The sequence below is a fragment of the Stigmatopora argus genome, chromosome 17, assembly GCF_051989625.1.
Source record: "Stigmatopora argus isolate UIUO_Sarg chromosome 17, RoL_Sarg_1.0, whole genome shotgun sequence".
NCBI classification, from domain to species: Eukaryota; Metazoa; Chordata; class Actinopteri; order Syngnathiformes; family Syngnathidae; genus Stigmatopora; species Stigmatopora argus.
The window spans coordinates 11,396,062-11,416,859 of NC_135403.1; the positions used below are offsets into that span (position 1 = coordinate 11,396,062).

Consider the following 20,798-nt stretch of genomic DNA (forward strand, 5'->3'; position numbering starts at 1 on the left):
AAAAAGCGCCGCAACTTGAAGCCAAAGCGAAAGAAGGATGGAATAAATAAAATGGAAGTCCATCGAGTGACCTCGGTTAACGATCTTATGAGCTAAACGGGGGGCCGGAAGACTTTTCGGAACGTGGCCCCCCCATCACGACAATGACAAAAGTCTATTTTGTTATATTCATTGAAAAGTTCTATTTTTTTCGGCTTGAATTCCTCACCTTGTACGATGATATCACGGCGCTGTTTTTTCCTGATTGTAGTGACACACAAATTGTTTTTTTCTCAAACGACGTCGTGTAAATAATGAAAATAAGGCATGCTTTCCCAAATGGGGGGACTTTACCACCGTGCATGGAGCTACCAAAAGAGTCGCTCTTGGTGAAAGGAGTTGGCTCGTGCCACTTTTTTGCCCCCCCCCTCCCGGTACGTGTCGAATTTCCCCCTAAAAATGGGGGGCGAAAAGGGCTTTTGTACCCAAGAATAGCAAAAGACTGTCGCACTTATCTGTGACACACAAACAGTGAACGTGATTGTAAACCCAAGGAGGGGCTGGAAGTGGTTCGAACTAACTAACCCGACGGTTAAAGGGGGCTTGTGAATGTCTAAGGGTGGGGGGGTTGCCATAGTAACAGCATCATGTGTTGTTTTTCAATGTGAAATGCACTTTATTGTCGTTTATTTGGTGGGCCGAGGGTGCTGTGGGGGGGGGAATCACGATGGCACAATTTAAGTATCTGCAAAATGAGAATCGACATGCACTAATTTAACTGTTAAAAAAAAAAAAGACAAAAAAAAAAAGCATTTGTGTGAAGTGTGTGCTGTCTATTTTTCCAAAGTGTTCTAGTTGTACTTTTTAATTGCTTTGGTTAGTTAATTTTCTATTAAAAAAAAAGAACCACGCAAACAAATGACGCCTGTTTTGTCGCCCCCCCATCTTGCGCTCGATCCGGTCGCCGTGGCAACTAGGTTGCTGTCGCTATGGAAACAGGGGAGAGCCAGGTACAGTACGCGTGACGACAGTGAGGAGACTCGCCAGCCGTGTGCTCCATTCATGTTTTTTTTTTATTACTCTCCCGGGTTACAAAGCTCACTCTGGACCGTATACACGAAACAGCCTGAACACTCCATCATTTTTTTAGCACATTTACTTCCTGTTCATTGTCTACAGCAGGCCTGGGCAATCTCCCTCCCCCCCGGTTAGGTACACAAGTATGCGTGGAGCCATTTTAGAGCCGTTAAGGACATTTCCAAAGGTCTTTTAAAGCGTAGCCACTCCCATATTTTGCATTGGGAAATGAAGCGCCTGAGGATAAATTCACTTATATACGTCGTATATTTTTAGAGCCTATTTTTTATTTTAATATTCAACCCTGGAGAATAGTTGTACCCTGCAACGTGAAATTTGGTGGGTAGGTCTATCAGGAGTAGCAAAAAGTCTGAAGAAAGACTTACTGAAAAGGCACAGGAATTTTGGGGGGATTTAAAAATTCAGCCCTTTGTTTTACTTTGTTTGCGAGTCTATCATTTTTAACCCTTTGGTTGCCCGTTGCTTGAAAAATGAAAATAAAAATATTAAAAGCTGCGCTTGTCTTTTGTTTACATTCGAACAGCTGTTTTGTGCTTTGGCAGTTAAAGAGTTAATCTCCCAAAAGGTAATTTCCAAGAATACTCAAGTATTGTGTTAAGCGCTCTTTTGTCATTTTTTTTTTACAGCCCTTGAAATAAAGATAAAAAGAGATTTGGGATTTGGAAGACTGCACTAACTCACCTCGACCAAGTCACAATGGACCAAGTATCCTAAGAGATTCATAAGCGCCCTCTAGTGGCCAAAGTGTACAGATGCGATAACTCCTGATTTTCTACAAATCCTCAGCCGTAGGTTGCCCAGCCCTGCTCTACGTGGTGATCTATAATATCGTGTCGAGTAAAAAAAAAGAAGGGATTAGCTCAAGAGGAACGTCTCTAGTTCAATCTAACACTTTCAAATGTGGCGTATACATCAAATGGTACGTGAGGGGTGAGTGCGGCGTTACAACGGGTACGGCGGGGTCACTGGCCGCGCCGGAAAAGCCCCCGGCGCGACGTGACGCTCGCGGGAAGCGGTCGTGGGTTACGCTACGTGGGCTTGACGGGGTTTGAGCCCCGCTCTTACGGGGATGGCGTGGGTGCGCGCGTTTCAGTCGGACCAGTCGTTCTCCTCCAGCTCCGAGTCGTCTTCGGAGTCCGAGTATTCCACGGCGATGCGGCGCGACAGGATGGTGGCCACGTCGTTGCCCACCGGCTCCCGCTTGGCTTGCTGCTCCTGCTGCTCTTGAACCTTCTTCAACTGGATGCCTAGCGGTAGACGGACGGGAAAAAAGGGGGAACGGGTGACTGGTTGTTGTTGTTGTGTACGCTTTTTACATTCCGTTAATTAGAGCAGCAATTCATATTGAAAAGTACATAAACATTACTATTGTTATCCATTTCATAACAGGTGGAGATGATTTAAAGCAGGGGTGTCAGAGTCGGGTTGGTTCGCGGGCCGCGTTAACGTCAACTCGATTTCATGTGGGCCGGACCATTTTAGATATAATATTTAGAATATTTATAAATGGATTAAAAGCCCTGAATATTCATTTTTTATAGATCTAAAACAATGTTTATTTTAGCTTTTTTAAAATATATTTTTAGATTTTACAAAATGATTTTTGAACTAAAAACACAGAAAAAATGGAATACAAAAATGACAATTATTGATTTAAAAGGGGGAAAATCTAAAAAATGAAATTTAATATACATCTATAGTCTTCATTTGAATTTGATCCTAAAACAGAAAGTCGGCACTCATGATTTACTTTCCCGGGCCACACAAAATGATGCGGCGGGCCAGATTTGGCCCCCGGGCCGCCACTTTGACACGTGATTAAAGGATCATAAAATGTCATCAACTATTATTATTATGATTTCAACATACCCATGCGTATGGCTGCCAACAAGTCGCTCCGTGCGTCGTTGACCGCGGCGCTCTCCATGGGCACCGGCGAGGACATTTTGTGCGCCGCGCCTTGGAGGGGAGGCGGCGGGGGCCCGGGTGGCGGCGGCGCGGCCGGACCGCCGTATAGGAGCGGCGGGGGCGGAGCGTAGCCGCCGGGCGACACGGGGCCTCCGGGTGGCGAGGCGAAGGCCGTCAAGGCGGAGGGGATGAGCGGCGCCGGCGGCGGGGGTGGAGGGCCCGTGTTGGCGTAACCGTCCATGCTGCCAGAAAAGAAGGTTTGTCGAATCAAATTCGGTTCGGGTCGCGGGCCACATTCATGCCAACTACATCTCGTGTGAGCGGGACTAGGTTTTTCGGTGTTACCCGTAGTCCAGTGGAGGCAGCGACGTGGAGCCGCCGTTCATAGCCTCGGCGGGCGGGGGCGGTAGAGGGACTTGCTGCTGATGCTGGTGGTGGTGAGGGCGCCCGAGCGTGCCGCCCTGATAAGCCGCCATCCTGCCCCTGGCGTCGGGGTGGTGGTGGTGGTGGTCCCCTCCGCCGCGAGGACCGTGGCCCGCCGCCATCTGGGCGGCTAGGATGCTGGGAGGCGGGCCCGAGTAGGTGTGGGCGTGGCCGGCGTGATTCATCGCGTTGGGGTAGTGGTGGAGGTCCACGCCGTGAGCCCTGACAGAGTCAAAATTTGTACGGTTAAGACAGATTCTTGAGAGGGGATTTAAAAATATACCACTTAGGGGTATGTAGAGTTTTCACACACACTTGACCCCTTTCTTACCTGTTCTCTGGAGACATGGACCCTTCAGAGGAAGCCCCCCTATCTCTGTGTATGGTGTGACGGTGGTCTGGCCTCAACTCTTTATCCAGCGCCATCATGTTCCACTCCTGCCGACGGTTCCTGGCCTTGCGGACCTTCTTCACCTCTCTCTGCAACGTTCCGTCCACGCAACGTTTCTGTTCCTGGTTCCCAGGGGACAAAAACGCTCTTTTAATCACATCTCTCAAACTACGACGAGCGATGACGATTTTGAGACCTTTTGCTTCCTCTTCTCTTTCCGCTTGTCTTCGGTGTCCTGCAGCATCTTTTCTTTCCACAGGTCGAAGAAGTAAGACGGGTCGGTGTAGAATTTGAGCGCTTCCTTCTTGTCATCTCTGCACAAAGGAAAAAGGGTAAAATATATTGTGGATGAATATAAAAGCCATGTTTGTTTTTGTTTTTTTCTTCAAATCAACCTGTAAGATGAGAGGATGCTGAGGGGCGGGGGCTTGTCACTCAAATTGTACATCTCCTTGACAGGATTGGGCACGCTGCTCTTGGACACCACCTGCTGGTCTTGAGTGGTAGAGCTCTTGAAGGCCTTGCGCATGTTGATGTCTTGCAAGGAAACTTCGAGAGATAAAATATAAGATAAAAGATAAGATAAAATACAGAACAATTTAATTATATTATTTTTAAAAAAATGACACAATTTATTGTGTCTTTTGAAACTCAAACGTAATCTTTGAGCACGTTTGTCCATCCCTACTGTCCACTTAAGAGAAAATAAAGTAAATTCTGGAAGGAGGAGACGCCTCACCTTCTTCCACGGTGGAGTCTAGCTGCGTGACCTTGACGGACAGCCGGTCGATGCGGTCCTGGAGAGAGTTGGCGCGCAGGTAGAAGGTGTTGGCCTCGTTGAACAGCTCGCCAAATATGTCCTCTGCGTGTTTGCCTGGTCACAACACAAAATTCAAACCCACGAAAAGACGCCATATCTCCGTTTGCGAGCTAAACCAAGCACCCCGAACCAAATAAACATTTTTAATGCAAGTATAGCTTATGGAAAGCTTAGAGTGGAAATACCAAGCAGGGGGAGGGGGGTATTTGCAGGCCCCCCCGCTGACAGGATGAGCTCGGGGACAAAATATTCCGCGGAAGGAAAAATCCCGGATGCGGCGCTTTGAGCCCTTTCAACTCTGACCTCTGGGTGTTTTATGCGGGGAACGTGTGTGTGTGTGTGTGTGTGTGTGTGTGTGAGCGCTTAAAATGAAAGTTAACCCACGCTGCTGTAAAGAGGAAAAAAACTCAACGGATATAAAGGGTCAATGTCTCTGCTGAGCTGACGGTGGGTCAATTAAAAAGAGCACACACACACACGCACACACGCAGCTGTCAGAGCTTTGCCAGCCTAAGTCGGCGTGTGTCTTACTGAGGCTGCTGAGCTGGCGGATGATGGCGGCCAGCGTGTTGTTCATGACGCACTCCAGCTCGCTGCCGATGCCCTCGGGGAGCTCCCCGCGGCAAAGGTGGCGCGGATCGATGTTCCTCTTGACCAGCGGCATGGCGGCGACTGCAAAAAAAAGACACGTAAAAATGCTTGAAATGGACTGACAAAAAACATGGATGACAAAAGTGTAAAAATAGTGGCAAATAATATGAAAAATATTTGGGCAAAATTATTAGAAGATAAGACAATGAAATAAAAATATACTTTAAAAAAATTCTAATTAAATTCCAGCATATATTAGAAAAAATACATTATAAAAAGAGCTATAAAATGAAAACATTATCTACTAAATGCCACTGCAAAATATCACACAACCACTAAATCAAGAACTTTATTCAATTCGACAATACCACAAAACACCGCTAGGTGGCATTATCCCAGTGGAAAGAATTTGACAGGGTGCAGCTGTCCCTAATTCAATGAACTCTCCAAATCTCTCTAATGATCAGCAGTGTAGAGCGACCACTAAATCCAACGTTTTGGATGATGACGGCGATGGCCGACCCTCCCTCGAAGGCCTACCGCGGCCACCGGCGGCGAGGATTAAAGCATTAACCCTAGCAAGACGCGGCGTGCCGGCTAATCCCGGCCCTGCCCGTCAGCAGCGGCCAAGCTGGAACCCTGACACGAACGCGTAGAAAACCGACGTCGACGCTCTCAAATGTGGATGCCGCGTTCCTCCGGGCGTCCGCGAAGTGGGGAAAAAAACAACAACAAAAAAACATGGCACTACATCATGCTATCTCATCAGCGCCTCCCTTCCTATTTTGGCGGCCTCGGCCCAATTCCTGTTTCCTGTGTCACCTCTCCGCTTCCCGTCCAAACCCTGGACAATACCGTTCTGTCTGTTGTGGAGAACAAAAGACTGACTTTGCCACTTCACCTGAATGTCTACTTTTAGCTCAAAATCTGCTAAAACGATCATTGAGCTAGCTTGCTCATAAACAGGACGCTGTTTGAAATTGACGAAGGCGTGCTACTATCGATTGTTCGCTTTTGGGCCCGACTTGAAATTAAAGCATGTGTAAAACATTGTCCTATGTCAAATTGATCTAGAATTAATGTATCATAAAAATATTTCTAAACAAAGTAGGGGTCAAGGGGTCAGACCTACTTTGCTTGACAGGAAAGTGGAATAGCGCTGAAATTAATGTGTGTGAGTGGAAAGTGATGGGTGACATTTGTGTGTTTATGTTGTTCAAGTAAGGGGGCGGTGGTGGGCGGGTGGGGGAAGGGTTGAAATAGGGTCCTCGGGGGAAGCCGCGTTGAAAAGATTCCCGGGACAATGGCGCTGCGTTCACACGGCAACCGCGCTAGCTCTCCCATGCATCCTCTGAACCCCTTTTAGTAATTTTCTCACTAGCTTCCTCTTCCTGTGAAGCCCAGCTAGGAGGGTTAGACTGTTTATTCATGTCTAGCAGGACATTTGTTGAATGCAGATAAAAAAATGACTGTTCTATTCATTAAAATGAATGAAATAGCAATGAAATATCGATGTACATTTTTTAACAAACTTTAAATACCGCCGCCTGGTGGCCACAGTAGGAACACCAGAGGGAGAATCACATTGAATCAGATTACAGCATTAAAAATAATGCCGTTTTTGTGACCCAGGAGTTAGCACTCATGCTCCAAAATGGCCGACTTGGCCCCAGATGTGAAGCGAGGGCGGAGCACTTGCTAATTCATGAGCCGGCACTTCAGGCGTTTGCGAGCGTGCGTTTTGACCTGGTAAATAATGCAACTGGGATTGCGTCACTGCCACTCTGCTACATGCGTGATGTCATTCCTTCTGCGGCACTTGTACCTGTCGTTAAATATTCATCGCTGCCACAATTGAGTTTTGTGGTAGTAGTAATAGTTGTAGTATAGTAACTGGGTGATGCTTATGAAAAATACATGGCTACTTCAAACCAAACTGGAAGAATTTTGCTTTAATTTTCAACATGGTGCAGGCATATCGACTTTAGTACATAGTTCTGGAGAGCAAGTTAAATCAGTTTAACAAAATTAAACCTCTTGTAGGGGTCTAAAGCAATAATTTTATGAAAACATGATATAATACTGACCTTTTTGGACGACACAAAATTCCCGATGTCACAGTCTGCCGATTTGATTCAAACGAAGGGCTCCGGAACAACCTAAAACAAACATTAGGTACATATTTTACAACCTTATTAGCATTTCACTGCAATGTTGATGATTTTGACATTTTGTTCCTGAAACATTTCAGACATTTGAGTATTCCTATTGTACTTAACGAACGCACACCAATGTGACACCACTACTACTACATAACATTAAATTTGTTACCTCAATATAACATGTCAACAAACTGTGTGACAGTGGACAATATTTTGCTAACTTTCTAGTGGAATATTCCAGAAACCACTTAAAACACCAATTTTCACATTCATATACCCTGTTGCAAAAAATAGTTTGCTACAAGTGAATTTGTAGAAAAAAGACTTACATAAGGGCCAATGTTATGACTGCTTACTATACTAGCATTACTGTTTTGCAATGCAGTCACATGAGCATCATGCCTTGTCATTCCCATTTGATCCTTTCAGTACTTTCTCCTCTCTTAAAGATACCCCACACGCACGCGCCCACATATACACACGCACACGCACATCGCACACAATAATGGCAACCACGATCAATCAGTGTTCCGCACCGGCGCTTCCCGTATCTGATGGGCTGACCCACATCTGTTCATCGGAGGCACCCCTCCATCCAACACCGCCTGTAAAAGTCCACGCCGGACGCCGTCGTTCTGGGCGTTTACACCGCCCGTTTCCCCCAGACGCAAATAGGTGCTAAATTACACTCGTGGTATGGTCGCCAAACGAGAAATATACCATTATTTTAAAGCAGGTTTTAGCTAACACGACTACTAGGAATGACCACTCGGTTAGCTAGCTTAGTCCAAATGGTTGGACTCCTGAGTTAAAAATACAATTATGTGGGAATATTCATTCACGTTTCAGAGTTATAATGAGGAGAGAGTCTAGTTTTTTTCAGTAAATGATAATAAAGCCCTCACCAGGTGTTGAATTAGTAGAAAAAAATCAGCCGGTCCGCATGTCCCGTTAGATACTCATATTAGCACTGCCATCCTAACATTACATCCCCCCCTCAGCCTGTCTGGCCACTCCGGGGGGAAATCCTTTGAGCACAGGGACACGCCCAATGGACCAATGAAAGCTCGAATTAAAGGCTTTGACACATGACGGGCACTTGTGGCAGCCAATCAAATGCGGAGTACGGAATGAATGACAGCGAGTAGTCACGGTGGGGTAATCGGTGAATATTTGGGCGTTGTTTTTTTTATTTTTTTTATTATAACTAAATTATAGTTAAAAGTAAATATAGTAAGATTGGATGCCAATTTAATAAAAAGGTTGATGATCAGATTGTGTCATAGATTAAGGAAGAGAATCAATTGAGGGGATTATGTTGGTAAGGTTGCCAGGTGTTCTAAAACAGGTTTGTTATGACATTTATCAGGGACAGATTTTTTGGGGGGAATCCAAGGGCCATCGTGTCCCTTTTAAAAAATATATTTATTAGATTTTACAGCCAGAAGATGGACTGCCAAACATTAAAAATTACTGTTATTAAATGTGACATGTAGCTCGAAGCTATGGATCAGCAGGACTCAGTTGTTACACTGACATTTTACATAACCCCAAGTAATTCTGCCGCCACTTTTATTGTCAGGATACTTGTAAAATATTTCAATACGATACAGTACAATCCATTTCCATCTGCCTTCCTCCATGTGATTAGTTGTATTTATCTGTAAAGGCCCACGGCCAATGTATAGTGGATGTAAAGTCATGAGCTGCCACCAATGTTTACATATCAGGTGTTTGTGAGATATATTATTATATGACCAATTAAATACACAAAGAAACACATTAGTGGAGTGATTAAAGCGCAACAGTGTGACATCACAAAGACATGAAATTCCTCATGAATCTGTAGTAAGAACTGAACGATTAGTATTTTTGTTTGGTAGCCTCGTGTTACAAAGATCTGCGTATATTTCCAAAGTGGAAAAATATGTTCAGGCTGGGAATATTCGGCTGTGTACAATGAATAATTAAACATATTAGCTACTTTTTACTTGTCTCGAGTTTTGTTCTTTTCCCTCAATTGAGTTGTATAGATTTAGACCACAAAACCTTGCATTTTAACGGGGTGTGTAGACTTTACATTCACTGCACATATTGGGCTGGTCTTGCTTTAGCACATTTAAAAAAACCCATTACATTTAAAAACTACTCCGATCATGACGTCACTTTTTCTTTGTCCTTTATGAACAACAAAAACGCACACAAAAATAATCACCATAGTTGTGTGGTCTTTGCCGTCCTCCCAGCGTCCTAAGTTCAGTCCGCCGCTGGGTCGGAGGGGGCGGGGCCACACGGGAAAAAAGACGAGATAAACGAGAGGACAGACGGACGTGGAATCTGTTGACGCTGGCAGTCAAATAGCAGCTTTTCAGTCTCGTCCCCGGCTTTGTCAGTGACGGGGCTACCGGCTGGGGTGGGCACGTAGGCGGGGGAAATGTGAAGACCGGGCGGGTGGCGGTTTGGTGGGCGGAATCGTTAACTCGTCCGTCCTTGTGTTCGTCACATGTCATTTTTTTTGCTAGCAGTGCTATGCTGTTTGCTTGTATATCTTCACAAGTGGGGGGGACTGCAGCAGAAGAGGGCGCCCCACGTCCCTCAGTACATTCTTTCAGGCAGGCGTAATGAGGGCGACGATGGGTGGTGGGGGGCGCACGCGTGTGGTGACGTGTGGGTGTGTCAGTAGCGGTGGGTCTGGTGGGAGTACTGCGGAGGCTGTTGGGAGGTAGAGGAGTATCCCATGCTGCTTTGGGGCAGTGATGTGCTTGGTCCAGGGTTCTGGTAGGCAGCGTGTGGATTGGAGCGCTGGGGGAGGACATTTAAAATGTCAACTTTGGCAGATTTGGGACATTTTGAGCCATTGGTGAACGGCTACCTGGTAGTCTGAGGGCATGATGAGGCCACCTGAGGTAGTGGTGGGCGGGACCACGCGCACTTTTTTCAGAGGCGGGCCTTGGGCGTGGCTGTTGTCGGGGTTGCCGGTGTGCCCCGCGCCGTTTGTGTGGTTGTTTCCCTGTTGCTGTTGCTGGTTTTTCTGCGGGTAAACAATAACAATTTGTTTGATTTTTCGGCATCCTTCAAAGGAAATATTTAGGGTTATATATGAAATATAAATGTCTTACTTTGTCTGCCTTGTCCTCGGGCTCCTCCTCCGTCAGGAATTCCCTCTTCGGGTAAGGAATTTGACATCCTGCAAATACGCTGGAGACAAAAATAAAAAATATAAAAATAAAACATTTTTCATGCTTTGGGTGGACATTTGGTACAATCTAGAAACGTACTCGGACGTGGGCAGGGGTTCTTCTAAAAAGTAGGGATCCTGCATGGCCTGCTCTGAAGTGATTCTCCTGATTGGGTCCATGGTTAGCAGCTTTTGCAGCTGTCAATCACATTTTTAAATGTTACCCGAGATCCTTGCGTGAATATCCGTGTGCGTTTCTGCTTACCAAATGGAACGCTTTGCTGTCTGGCTTGACTTTGTGTTTCTCCATGTACTTTATAAGGCTGCAGTTTGTGTATCTGCAAAGGCAGGAAGGGGCAAAAGGGACCGCATTAAAATGTTGTGAGGAGACGTTGACGAACGCGCCGGCCGGCTCGGCGGACTTACGTATTCCTCCTAAAGTCTTTCATCAGCGTGGAGTGCTCGGGCATTTTTTTGATGTCCTCCCAGTCTTTATCTGTCAAGATGAAGGAAGGATTACAGCACGTCACGTTTCCCACCCCCTCCCATTCTTGGTTATCTTGTACAGACTGGATTACTATTTCAAAACTAATCAAATAGCCATACAAAAGTCGGCAAGATTCCGCCAATATGAGACTTTTGTCTTCAGCGTGAGAACAGCGTGTTCAATCGGATTCAGGTCGGGTAATCATTGCTCGTGGCGTCGTGAAATTCAGAAACCGGGTGTACATTTTGAAACAAATACTTTTTGCTTCCCCTTCAAAAGGAAAACTAAATTCTTCATTCTTCACTGAAGGATTACAAAACAAGAACAGGCAGGCTGATCCACTGAAGTGGAAAAAATAGGCGCAAATGTTGCCCTCACATAGACTCTTCTCTGTTTGAGACTTGTCTGCTCAATGCACATTAGTGCCAATAAAAGGAGTAAGTGAGCAAATCCTATTTTTTTGTGTGTTGTCTTATATTGGGAAAATGGGATAGGGATAGAGTAAAAAAAATGCACTATTGACAATATTATATCTATACTACTCCAAGAAAAATGGAATACGGTAGAAAATTAATTGCAGGAGCCTTACTACGAATGAAAAAATAAATAAAAAAATTGTCAGGTGGCCTCTCACCAGCTGGGAAACCCATGACATTAAAGATGCGGTCCAGCTGATCGTGATGGTAGGGGTTACTGGTCTTGATGTCCTCTTGGCGACAGTGAAATATGGGCTCGGACGTCAGGAGCTCGGCGAAAATGCAGCCAATCGCCCAAATGTCTGCGAGAGAACAAGTCGCGTTCAGAGAACGCCGTCGAGGGGACGTTGAGAAACTCACCGATGGCTTTGGTGTAGTGCCGGGCCCCCAGCAGCAATTCGGGTGCTCTGTACCAGAACGTAACGACCACCGGGTCGAGATCGGCTAAAGGCTTCAGCGGTGAATTGAAGAGACGGGCAAAACCCATGTCAGCTGTACCAAAGGCAAAACCACCAATTAATTAACAAACAGCCCAAATAATTTCCTATTAAAAATGCATACATACCTATCTTTACTCTCCCCCTTTCTGGCCCTTCCCCCATCACTAAAATATTTGCAGGTTTCTGAGGAGAGAAACGCAACAATTAATAATAGCTTCACATCATCGCCCTCTGGCGGACAAAGGAAAACACAACAGCCTCAGATGAAAGGGTTTCATGTAAATCCCTTGACAAGATTAGCCTAGTTGTTTGGGGTTATTTTAAGAACAGGGCAACATGATCCCATTTGTACAGTACAGTGCAGAAATTCAATGTATTGACTCCAAACAAAATACCACACTGAAAAGACTTGAGTTATTTAAAAAGCGTGACTAAATGAAAGCAGAGGAAAGTGATGCTTGCGCTCTGCCTTGTTTTTTCTTTTCTTTTTTTGCTCGCCCAAAATATCCCCTTCCCCCTTGCAACCGGCTTACAAGGTCTCTGTGAAGGACCCAGTTTGCGTGAAGGTAATGGATGCCGTCCAGGATCTGGTAAAGCAGAGACTTGACCATCCCCCTTGGAAGCTGAAGTGGTTTTTTGTTGGCCTTGGACGCTCTGTGGAACTTAATGATGTGCTGTAGCGAGACAAAAAAAACACACAAGAGTCAGCTAGCTTCGCTGCAGCAATCTCTTTAGGGTCATTCTCTGCAAGCCCTAGCCCACATGTGTCAAAGTGGCGGCCCGGGGGCCAAATCTGGCCCACCGCATCATTTTGTGTGGCCCGGGAAAGTAAATCATGAGTGCCGACTTTCTGTTTTAGGATCAAATTAAAATGAAGAGTATAGATGTATATTAAATTTCCCGATTTTCCCCCTGTTAAATCAATAATTGTAATTTTTTAATCCATTTTTTCTGTGTTTTTAGTTCAAAAATCATTTTGGAAAATCTAAAAATATATTTAAAAAGCTAAAATAAACATTGTTTTAGATCTCTAAAAAACTGAATATTCAGGGCTTTTAATCCATTTATTAAAAAGTCTATCTAAGTTTATCTAAAATGGTCCAGCCCACATGTCCAAATGGATTGGAAGTCTGTGCCCGTCAATCGCGTCCTTACCCAGAGGTCGTGTTCGGCATAGTCGAAGAGCAGCCACACTTTGCGGTCGGCGTGCGACAGGAAAACCTTCTGCAGCGAGATGACGTTGGGGTGCTTCAGTTCTCGCAGCAGCTGTAAAATAAATAAATAAATAAATAAAATATTCTCATTCATGTATTGCTTGATAAAAGCAATTGTAATTGATCGGCAGGTAATTGACCTATCACAAAGATGATTTGTAGCAGCCCTACTTAGGAATGGCGTCCTGTTGTGAACACAATAATAACAACCAAAACAAACAACCCTTACCGCAATTTCTCTGCAGGCTGACATGGAAATGCCGGTGCCTTCAATCTGTTTGAGGGCGTAGTCCTTGTCGTCCTTCCTATGAAAACATGAGACGCTGAGCGACCACGCCACCGTTAAGGGGTGAGGGTGGGGAAAGGGGGGTGTCAATTGGCAGCTGGTATAAGAGTGGGGTGTCGGGATGACTAGCATTACCTCCAGATTTGTGGAATCAAGCTCACCTTTTGAAGCTGGCTACAATAGAGGACGAGGCCTGTCTAGCAGCTGGCGGGGGACAAAACAAGAACGGCGGGACAGAATCCTCACTTGAATGAATTGGCCCGCCGCCTCCCCTCGTCCCGCATAAAACCGTGCGTTGTGCCTTGCCCCTCATAAATGGGAGCCCTCCCAAAGCCAACGCAAACATCTTTAAAAGGCTTTTTTAGTGCCCATTTGTGCCTTACGACAAGTCTGAATGCCTCAGACTGCTGAATCACTCCCAGTTTGATGCACTTTTATAGATGGCATGCTGATTCGGATGCAGATGAAGACAAAATGTTACATGCCATTACACCCAAATGTACATTTAAATACTCAGGGAGCACAGTGAAGTTGATCTGGTGTTCTTTTTTTCCCTCTTTTCTTTCCATCAGCTAATTCGAGTAAATTGATTAAAACATTATTACGTGTGTGAATAGGTAACATTTTCTTTTGTTGCCCGTATATGACTGTGTTTACCGACCTGAGAGTGTAAAATTAAGGGAGGTTGATTTTGTTTAGTTGAATAATTAAATCGAATTAGCTGAACGTTTAAATCGTTGTCATGGTAACTGAAAAGTGCACCTGCCATTGGCTCAGCAGTGTCAACTTTTCACATATGAACTCAATGGCAGCCAATGAGTTAAAGTATGTAGAAGTCACTTGGGAACGGTTAAAATTCGATGAAGCAGGTGCAAAAGTGTACAAAATGTGCTCCTAATTTTCTGTGTGACACCCATTTGAGTATTTTTTTTAACAATATGTAGTGCATGTTCTTGAGTTTTAAAAAACACACCATACGACAGCAATTTCTGAGCCAGAAAGAAGTCGTCAATAAACAGGGTCGACACACACGGAGGCCTCGCTTACCCACAATCCTTTCTGTACTCACCCATCTTTTCTCTTCGCCTTGAAAACATGACCGTAGGTGCCTCTGCCCACTTTGCATCCTTCATACTCAAACAGGTCCTCGACACGTTCTCGTTCGCCGGTCAGCTTCACTTTGAAATCATAGTCCATTTTTTCCCACTTCTGTTTAGGGGCCTCGAACGCGTCGTTCCCTTTCTTCTTCGTTTTTTAAAGCGTCGTTTCGGGAGGCAACTAGGCTACTCCCGTTGAGCTCGGTTTGGTAATTCAGCTAGTTTCCTTCCCCGGCGTGGCCCTTTCTTCCCTCAGCCCAGCGTCCGCACCAAGTTAACCGAGAGCTCGCGGTGCACCGGCGGGGAAGTGTGGAGCTCAGGTAGTCCGGGCGGGGAAGCGAGCGTCAAAGTATATTCCTTTCTCTTGATGCTGCGTTTCCCTCAGCCGGTATCTGCTCCAAAGAGACGCACTTTACTCGGTAACGACGTCGTATTCACGGGGGGCACTGTCGTAAAGTGTCGTAAATGACAGCGACAGCTCCCTGCAGCAGAGAAAGTAGAGGAAGCAAAGAAAACAAAACAGAAAATAAGACACGGTGTTCAAAAAGTAATAATATTAAAATCATTTTTTTGAAAATTGTTCAGCTTGGGTGTGCTTATTTGATATTTGACAAAAACAACGAGTTACGCATCGTCGTGGATGTGTGCATGTCAACCTATTTAGCACCAAGATTAAGCCATTAAAATTAAAATCACAACTATCGATAATTAATTTTCAATGGATTCGCGAAATGTATTGTTTTTACAAGCTTTTCGTTGTCATAACCTGAGAACATTAGTTTAGTTTGTTTTCACACGAGCTGTAATAAGCGTAACACCCTCTTATGTTGCGATTTTGATATCAAAATCATGTTTCACAAATCTTCCACAAAAATAGGTACTTTTTCACTTCGTGTCACCTTTATAGTAAAAAAATACAATTAATGTTACTAAAAATGGGGAAACGACGAGAATTATTTTTCGCTGTTTACCGATCACCCAGTTTTTCCACTAGCTCCTCTTTTTATTTCTTAAAGTAGAACCTGAGCGTTTGGCTCTTTTCATCTTAAGTCTTAAATGTATTGAGATTGTAAAATAAAAAAAATATTTTCATTTATAATACATGAAAAGAAACATTAAAGCAATGATCCGTCGTTATTTAAAACAATACTTTTCAAGAATATTCGTCATATAGAATCATAAAATGAATTCATTTTAAAATAATAGACTTAAGAAAACCCCAATAAGGGTAAAAACATGAGAAATAAATGTGGGTCATATTTGACCTTTGTTCTACATTAGAACACCCTTTCATATGTTGTACATCAAATGGTTTAATTCAAGTCATGGCTGTATTTAAAAAATAAATATTGACCAACATGTGAGGTTTTTATTTGGTTCTTTAGCTTCAAAATCTGCGTTTTATTGACTCAGGAACCTCGACAGCAGAAGATAATATTGTATGTTATTACACGGATTGTATAGCCCGTAACACCACTTGGTCCCATCTTGGGTAGAACGAGAGAAGGGAAAACGAAGGGAACCGTCCATATTACAACGGCTCTATCGGGTACTATGTCATTTCTCTTTCGTTGTCATCTCACGTAAATCCACGCCGATGTTTGTCGGTATCGACCTCGCACGTTGACTCCATAGTACGACTGTTTATACGATGTATAACGGCGTCAATTATTCGGCTACGGGTCAGCTAACGTTGTGTTCGGGTTGCTATTCGCTATCGTCACTTGCGCTAACTAGCTGGGACTCCGCTAGCCACTAAGGCGTTGCGCATTCATATTGTTTCTTAACGTTATCGCGGTGGGCGCCCAAGTAGTTCTGCGTTAGCTGGTGACACACGCTAAGCTTTGCGCAGATTTTCCGTTACACTTGAGCGGAAAAAAACACATTCTTTTGTCTTTGCTTTCGGTTACGCGGAGAGCCTGTCCTTTGAGTTTGTCCCACCTCCGCGCGACACGATTGGACAGTCGGCATGTCACTCATCGCAAGCGGGCTCACGATTGGCTGCCGTCCCGGGGAGGAAAGCGCCACTTTAGCTTGCTTTATCGCCCCTGTCTTCAACGTGGCCTTCCGTAGCTACTGTCAAAAAACTTAGCTAATATGAACGCCCGATCGGAGTACGCCGACGCGAGGGGGTCCTTCAGCGGCAGTTTAGTGGCTCAAATCTCGATCGTTAGCCTTACAAAGAATTCGCCCAAGCAAACGTAAGCAAGTTAACCGACGTTTTTTTGTCAGTAGGCTCTCCGTAGATCTCCCGAGCCAAAATGGATGACGCTGACAATATCTGTTTACAGATTAGGCACATCGCCTCATTCTTGGTTTATAAGCGGAGATGTTAATGTCATAACTCCGGTGGGCAAATAGTGACATTGCTGTGTTGTTTTTGCCAGCACCGTTCATGGTGATGGACCCTCCTGGCGGGGGAGACGAGCGTCGGAGACAGGCCGAGCGTCTTCGCAGGGAGGAGGCCTACTATCATTTTATTAACGACCTGAGCGAAGAGGAGTATCGGCTCATGAGAGACAGCAACCTGTTGGGGACCCCCGGTGAGGAGGGACGCTTTTGTTTTGTCGGTAGTGCACGGGAAAAAAAAACGACTTGACGTCTTAACGCGCACCTTTTCAGGTGAACTGGTCAAGAACCGAAAAACGTAATCGTTGGACCGTCATCCTATCTTTCAGGGAATTGGTCTACGTAGTCTTAAGCGAAGACAGACATTTTAGAAAACAAGCTTTAACAGTTTTTTTTTTTTTAAACACCCCCTGCAGGAGAAGTAACAGCCGAAGAGCTACAGCAACGTCTTGACGGTGCCAAGGAGCGCGAGTCGTCCCAGTCCGGCAACGAGCAACGCTTGCCGGTCGTCGAGCCGCTAGAGCAGCAAGCGCCCAGCGGAGAGGACAGAGGGCCCGCAGGGAGACGAGGACTGGGTAGGACTGGCTTTCATAACATTGGAGACTAGTGTTCAAACGTCTCCACTATCACTGTAAATTACTAATGTTAACAATGGGAATATCTACATTTTTAGTAGGCGATCTCTATTTTTTTATGTCTGTTTAATATTTTCTTATTGGAATTGCAAAGCATTAATTAATGGTGTTCCATAGTATTTCTGTCTCTTTAGGTATATGGTAATCACAGAGTATGAGTTGTGAATGATATATTTTGTAACTACTTTCACTTTGCGTTGCCATTTCCTGCCAAGTCAAAACAAAGACTAAGATACGTCCTTCACTTGCAGGAAATACAGAACCAGGTGCAGAAGCGTCTAACGGCGACTCATTGCTCGAGTGGTTGAACACGTTCCGGCGCACCGGAAACGCCACCCGCAGCGGGCAGAGCGGCAACCAGACGTGGCGCGCCGTTAGCCGGACCAACCCCAACAGCGGCGAGTTTCGCTTCAGTCTGGAGATCAACATCAACCACGAGCAGCCGGATGCGGGGGAACACGGCGACGCCGTGGAGGGACCCCAGCAACCGGCCGCCGCGCCGGGTTTGACCCCGCTGCCGAGCCGCGCCGCTTCTTCCGGCGCCGCCCGCCCGTCCGCCGCGCCCAGGCCGGCCCCTTACCCGACGCCTCGACCGGCACTCAGCAGAAGGGTGCAGACTCGGCGTACGCGCAGCAGTAGCACCGCCCCTTCGATTTCGACCCCCGCCACGCCGCCCGCGCAACGGAGAGGAGATACCATGTACTCTTTAGTACCACCGCCCACTGTTTCTCAGGCGCGCCAGTCCACGACTTCACCGCACCTGCCCGCCAACGCGGAACTGGAGCAGAACCGAGACGACGTGACTTTATCTCTCGACTGCCCCCGCGTTTCGCCCCAGGCGGAGTCTCAGACGCCGCCGGCGGGACCGGAAGGGCGTCGGACTCGATCCCGGGGGCGTTGGCGGCGAGTGGCGGCCTCGTGGAACGGCGCCGCCCCGGCCCGCGCGACGAGACGAAGTCGCTCTCCTTTGCAAAGAAGTTCCACTAGCGCGCCGGCGTCCAGCGGCACCGTTAGCGGCTCGAGCATTCACATCGTCGACGCCGGGACGAGCTCTGTCTCCACGGAGGTCGCGGCGGTCGCCGGTTCCGCCGCGGCGGAGTCCAACGCCGAGAATGCAGAGAGTGAATCGCAGTCCACCGGGGCTGGAGGTTCTTCGGTCCGACGTCACCCAACGATCATGCTGGACTTGCAGGTGAGACGGATCCGACCCGGAGAAAATAGGGACCGCGACAGCATCGCCAGCAGGACGCGCTCCCGGGCCCGCGTGGCCGAGAACACCGTCACCTTCGAGAGCGACAGCGGCGGCTTCCGGCGCACCATCTCCCGCTCGGAGCGCGCCGGGATCCGCACCTACGTCAGCACAATCCGGATCCCGCTGCGGCGGATCAGCGAGACGGGCCTGGGCGAGCCCAACTCCACCGCCCTGCGCTCCATCCTCCGGCAGATCATGACCGGGTTCGGGGAGCTCAGCTCTCTCATGGAGACGGAGGCGGACTCCGAGAGCGCCGCCCCCGCCGCCCACGTGGACGTCGCCGTCCCGAACCCCGACGCCGGCCCGGCCCACGAGAACGCTTCGCTTCAAGCGGTTTCGGGTGGGCCGCAGCAGGAGAGAGCGGGTCCGACGAGCATGGAAGAGGAACCCGTCGGTCAGGCTCGACTGGCCGGGAGCGTGGCCGGCGTCGCCGACGCCCGACCCACGAGCAGAGACACCAACAACCTGGTGGAAAACGGCACCCTCCCCATCCTCCGCCTGGCGCAGTTCTTCCTCCTGAACGACGAAGACGACGACGAGCACCCGCGCGGCCTCACCAAAGAGCAGATTGACAATTTAGCCACGCGCTCGTACGGCCAAGCCAGCCTGGAGGGCGAGGCGGGCCGCGCTTGCAGCGTCTGCATCAACGAGTACGCGCAGGGCAACAAGCTGCGGCGCTTACCCTGCGCGCACGAGTTCCACATCCACTGCATCGACCGCTGGCTCTCGGAGAACAACACCTGCCCCATCTGCCGCCAGCCCATCCTGCCGGCAGCGGCGCCGGCGGCCACGGCGGCGGCGCCGGCGCACCACGACTGACCCGCTACCGGCTGCTTCTTCCGTGTGTACATAACTAGTGCGTTCATTTCTGCCAGGGAGTCGAGATGGAACCCACAGTTCCGTAGAGTATGGTTGAAGAAAGGCATAAATTCAGAGAATAAAGTTTATTTTTTTAGGCTTTTTTTGATTTCCGCTTCCTCCTTCTGTATCTGTCAGGATTTCATCGGCAGGTGGACTTTTGTTAGCTGCTGCTCATAGTCTGAATTCTTTCAGAAAGCTTTTTTTTTTCTTTTTTAAACATGATTTGCTCGCCGTCGACTGTAAATACCCAACCAGTAATGCAGAAAATTTGACTTGACGCGCTATTAAATTGTCCCTTTATAGTCGCTTTAACAAAATGGATTACGGTACCTTGACTTGCAAATTTAACGCTTTATTTGACAGCATTTGAGATAGGAGTAAAATGGATTGAATCCAATTTGTAAGTCGAGGCAGTGCGATATTTGAGTTCCCGTATTTAATTTGCGATCGATTTTGTATTAATCTTGGTTGAGTACTTATAATTTGTCATGTTCTCTCCACACAACAATGCAGAAGTCATCCTAAAAACAAAAGCCATTCACCTGTCAATGATTTAGACGTGCAATACAGTTTCAAATAAAAACTAGGATTTTAAAGTCATGCTTCCCGAAGTATGAATTTGTGCAATGGAAGGATTTCGCCTGGCAGAATCAGCACAAACCCGGCGGGGGCTCCTCATGTCACGAGTCAATATTTATTCCGTTTCTATTTAAGATGGGGGAAGATCCGAAATTATTGAAACCACCAATGTGTGTATCAAATTGCCATGTGATGACAGTAAATAAAACTTCTATGGTATGATTTGTTTTCCTTTTTTAAGATCAACCCATGTTGACAGTTCATGCATTGACAACCTCATAACAATATACAGCTTTGTTGTATGCAATGACCTGTTTCATTTTTATTCGTTATAAGTTATTAAACTATGGAACTAGCTAACTGTTAACATGCGCAATAGGAGTGTGGTGAAGCGATCAGAAAGACAAATGGAAGTCATTTTTTTCTCTTCAAAGTAAAAGGTATGACACATACAACTATGGTTATTGTCTCGTGTTTCACAACTCTTGTGAAACTACACGTTTCAAAAATAGATTATCTAATAAAATTAAAGTCTAAACAAGTTATAATTGGAATAAATCATACTAATTGTC

General features: G+C 46.4%; 4 protein-coding genes across 6 annotated transcripts in view; 1 reads left to right on the forward strand and 3 right to left on the reverse strand.

The window, feature by feature from the left end:
* The window catches only part of rpl21 (ribosomal protein L21), a 66,125-nt gene that overhangs the window by 10,225 nt on the left and 35,102 nt on the right, over positions 1-20,798 (reverse strand). The gene's annotated exons all lie outside the window — the stretch shown is intronic.
* On the reverse strand, positions 1,030-8,412 carry wasf3b (WASP family member 3b). Of its 2 annotated transcripts, none has more exons than XM_077624487.1 (10): positions 8,278-8,412; positions 7,298-7,369; positions 5,151-5,291; positions 4,539-4,673; positions 4,195-4,348; positions 3,996-4,113; positions 3,740-3,921; positions 3,331-3,630; positions 2,947-3,227; positions 1,030-2,324 (listed from the first exon to the last, which is right to left on the reverse strand). In XM_077624487.1, the coding sequence occupies exons 3-10, from the start codon at positions 5,281-5,283 to the stop codon at positions 2,167-2,169; spliced, it is 1,461 nt and encodes a 486-aa protein (XP_077480613.1). In that variant the 5' UTR covers positions 5,284-5,291; positions 7,298-7,369; positions 8,278-8,412; the 3' UTR covers positions 1,030-2,166. The 2 variants fall into 2 exon arrangements, with proteins under 2 accessions (XP_077480613.1, XP_077480614.1); XM_077624488.1 differs by lacking the exon at positions 8,278-8,412 and adding an exon at positions 7,909-8,203.
* Positions 8,928-15,177, reverse strand: cdk8 (cyclin dependent kinase 8). The gene is made up of 13 exons (XM_077623720.1): positions 14,523-15,177; positions 13,397-13,472; positions 13,109-13,219; positions 12,487-12,627; positions 12,079-12,136; positions 11,874-12,005; positions 11,672-11,815; positions 10,977-11,046; positions 10,816-10,888; positions 10,651-10,748; positions 10,492-10,570; positions 10,245-10,403; positions 8,928-10,174 (listed from the first exon to the last, which is right to left on the reverse strand). The coding sequence occupies exons 1-13, from the start codon at positions 14,648-14,650 to the stop codon at positions 10,049-10,051; spliced, it is 1,395 nt and encodes a 464-aa protein (XP_077479846.1). The 5' UTR covers positions 14,651-15,177; the 3' UTR covers positions 8,928-10,048.
* Positions 15,980-20,445, forward strand: rnf6 (ring finger protein (C3H2C3 type) 6). Of its 2 annotated transcripts, none has more exons than XM_077624713.1 (4): positions 15,980-16,099; positions 16,938-17,093; positions 17,316-17,474; positions 17,786-20,445. In XM_077624713.1, the coding sequence occupies exons 2-4, from the start codon at positions 16,946-16,948 to the stop codon at positions 19,603-19,605; spliced, it is 2,127 nt and encodes a 708-aa protein (XP_077480839.1). In that variant the 5' UTR covers positions 15,980-16,099; positions 16,938-16,945; the 3' UTR covers positions 19,606-20,445. The 2 variants fall into 2 exon arrangements, with proteins under 2 accessions (XP_077480839.1, XP_077480842.1); XM_077624716.1 differs by lacking the exon at positions 15,980-16,099 and adding an exon at positions 16,131-16,751.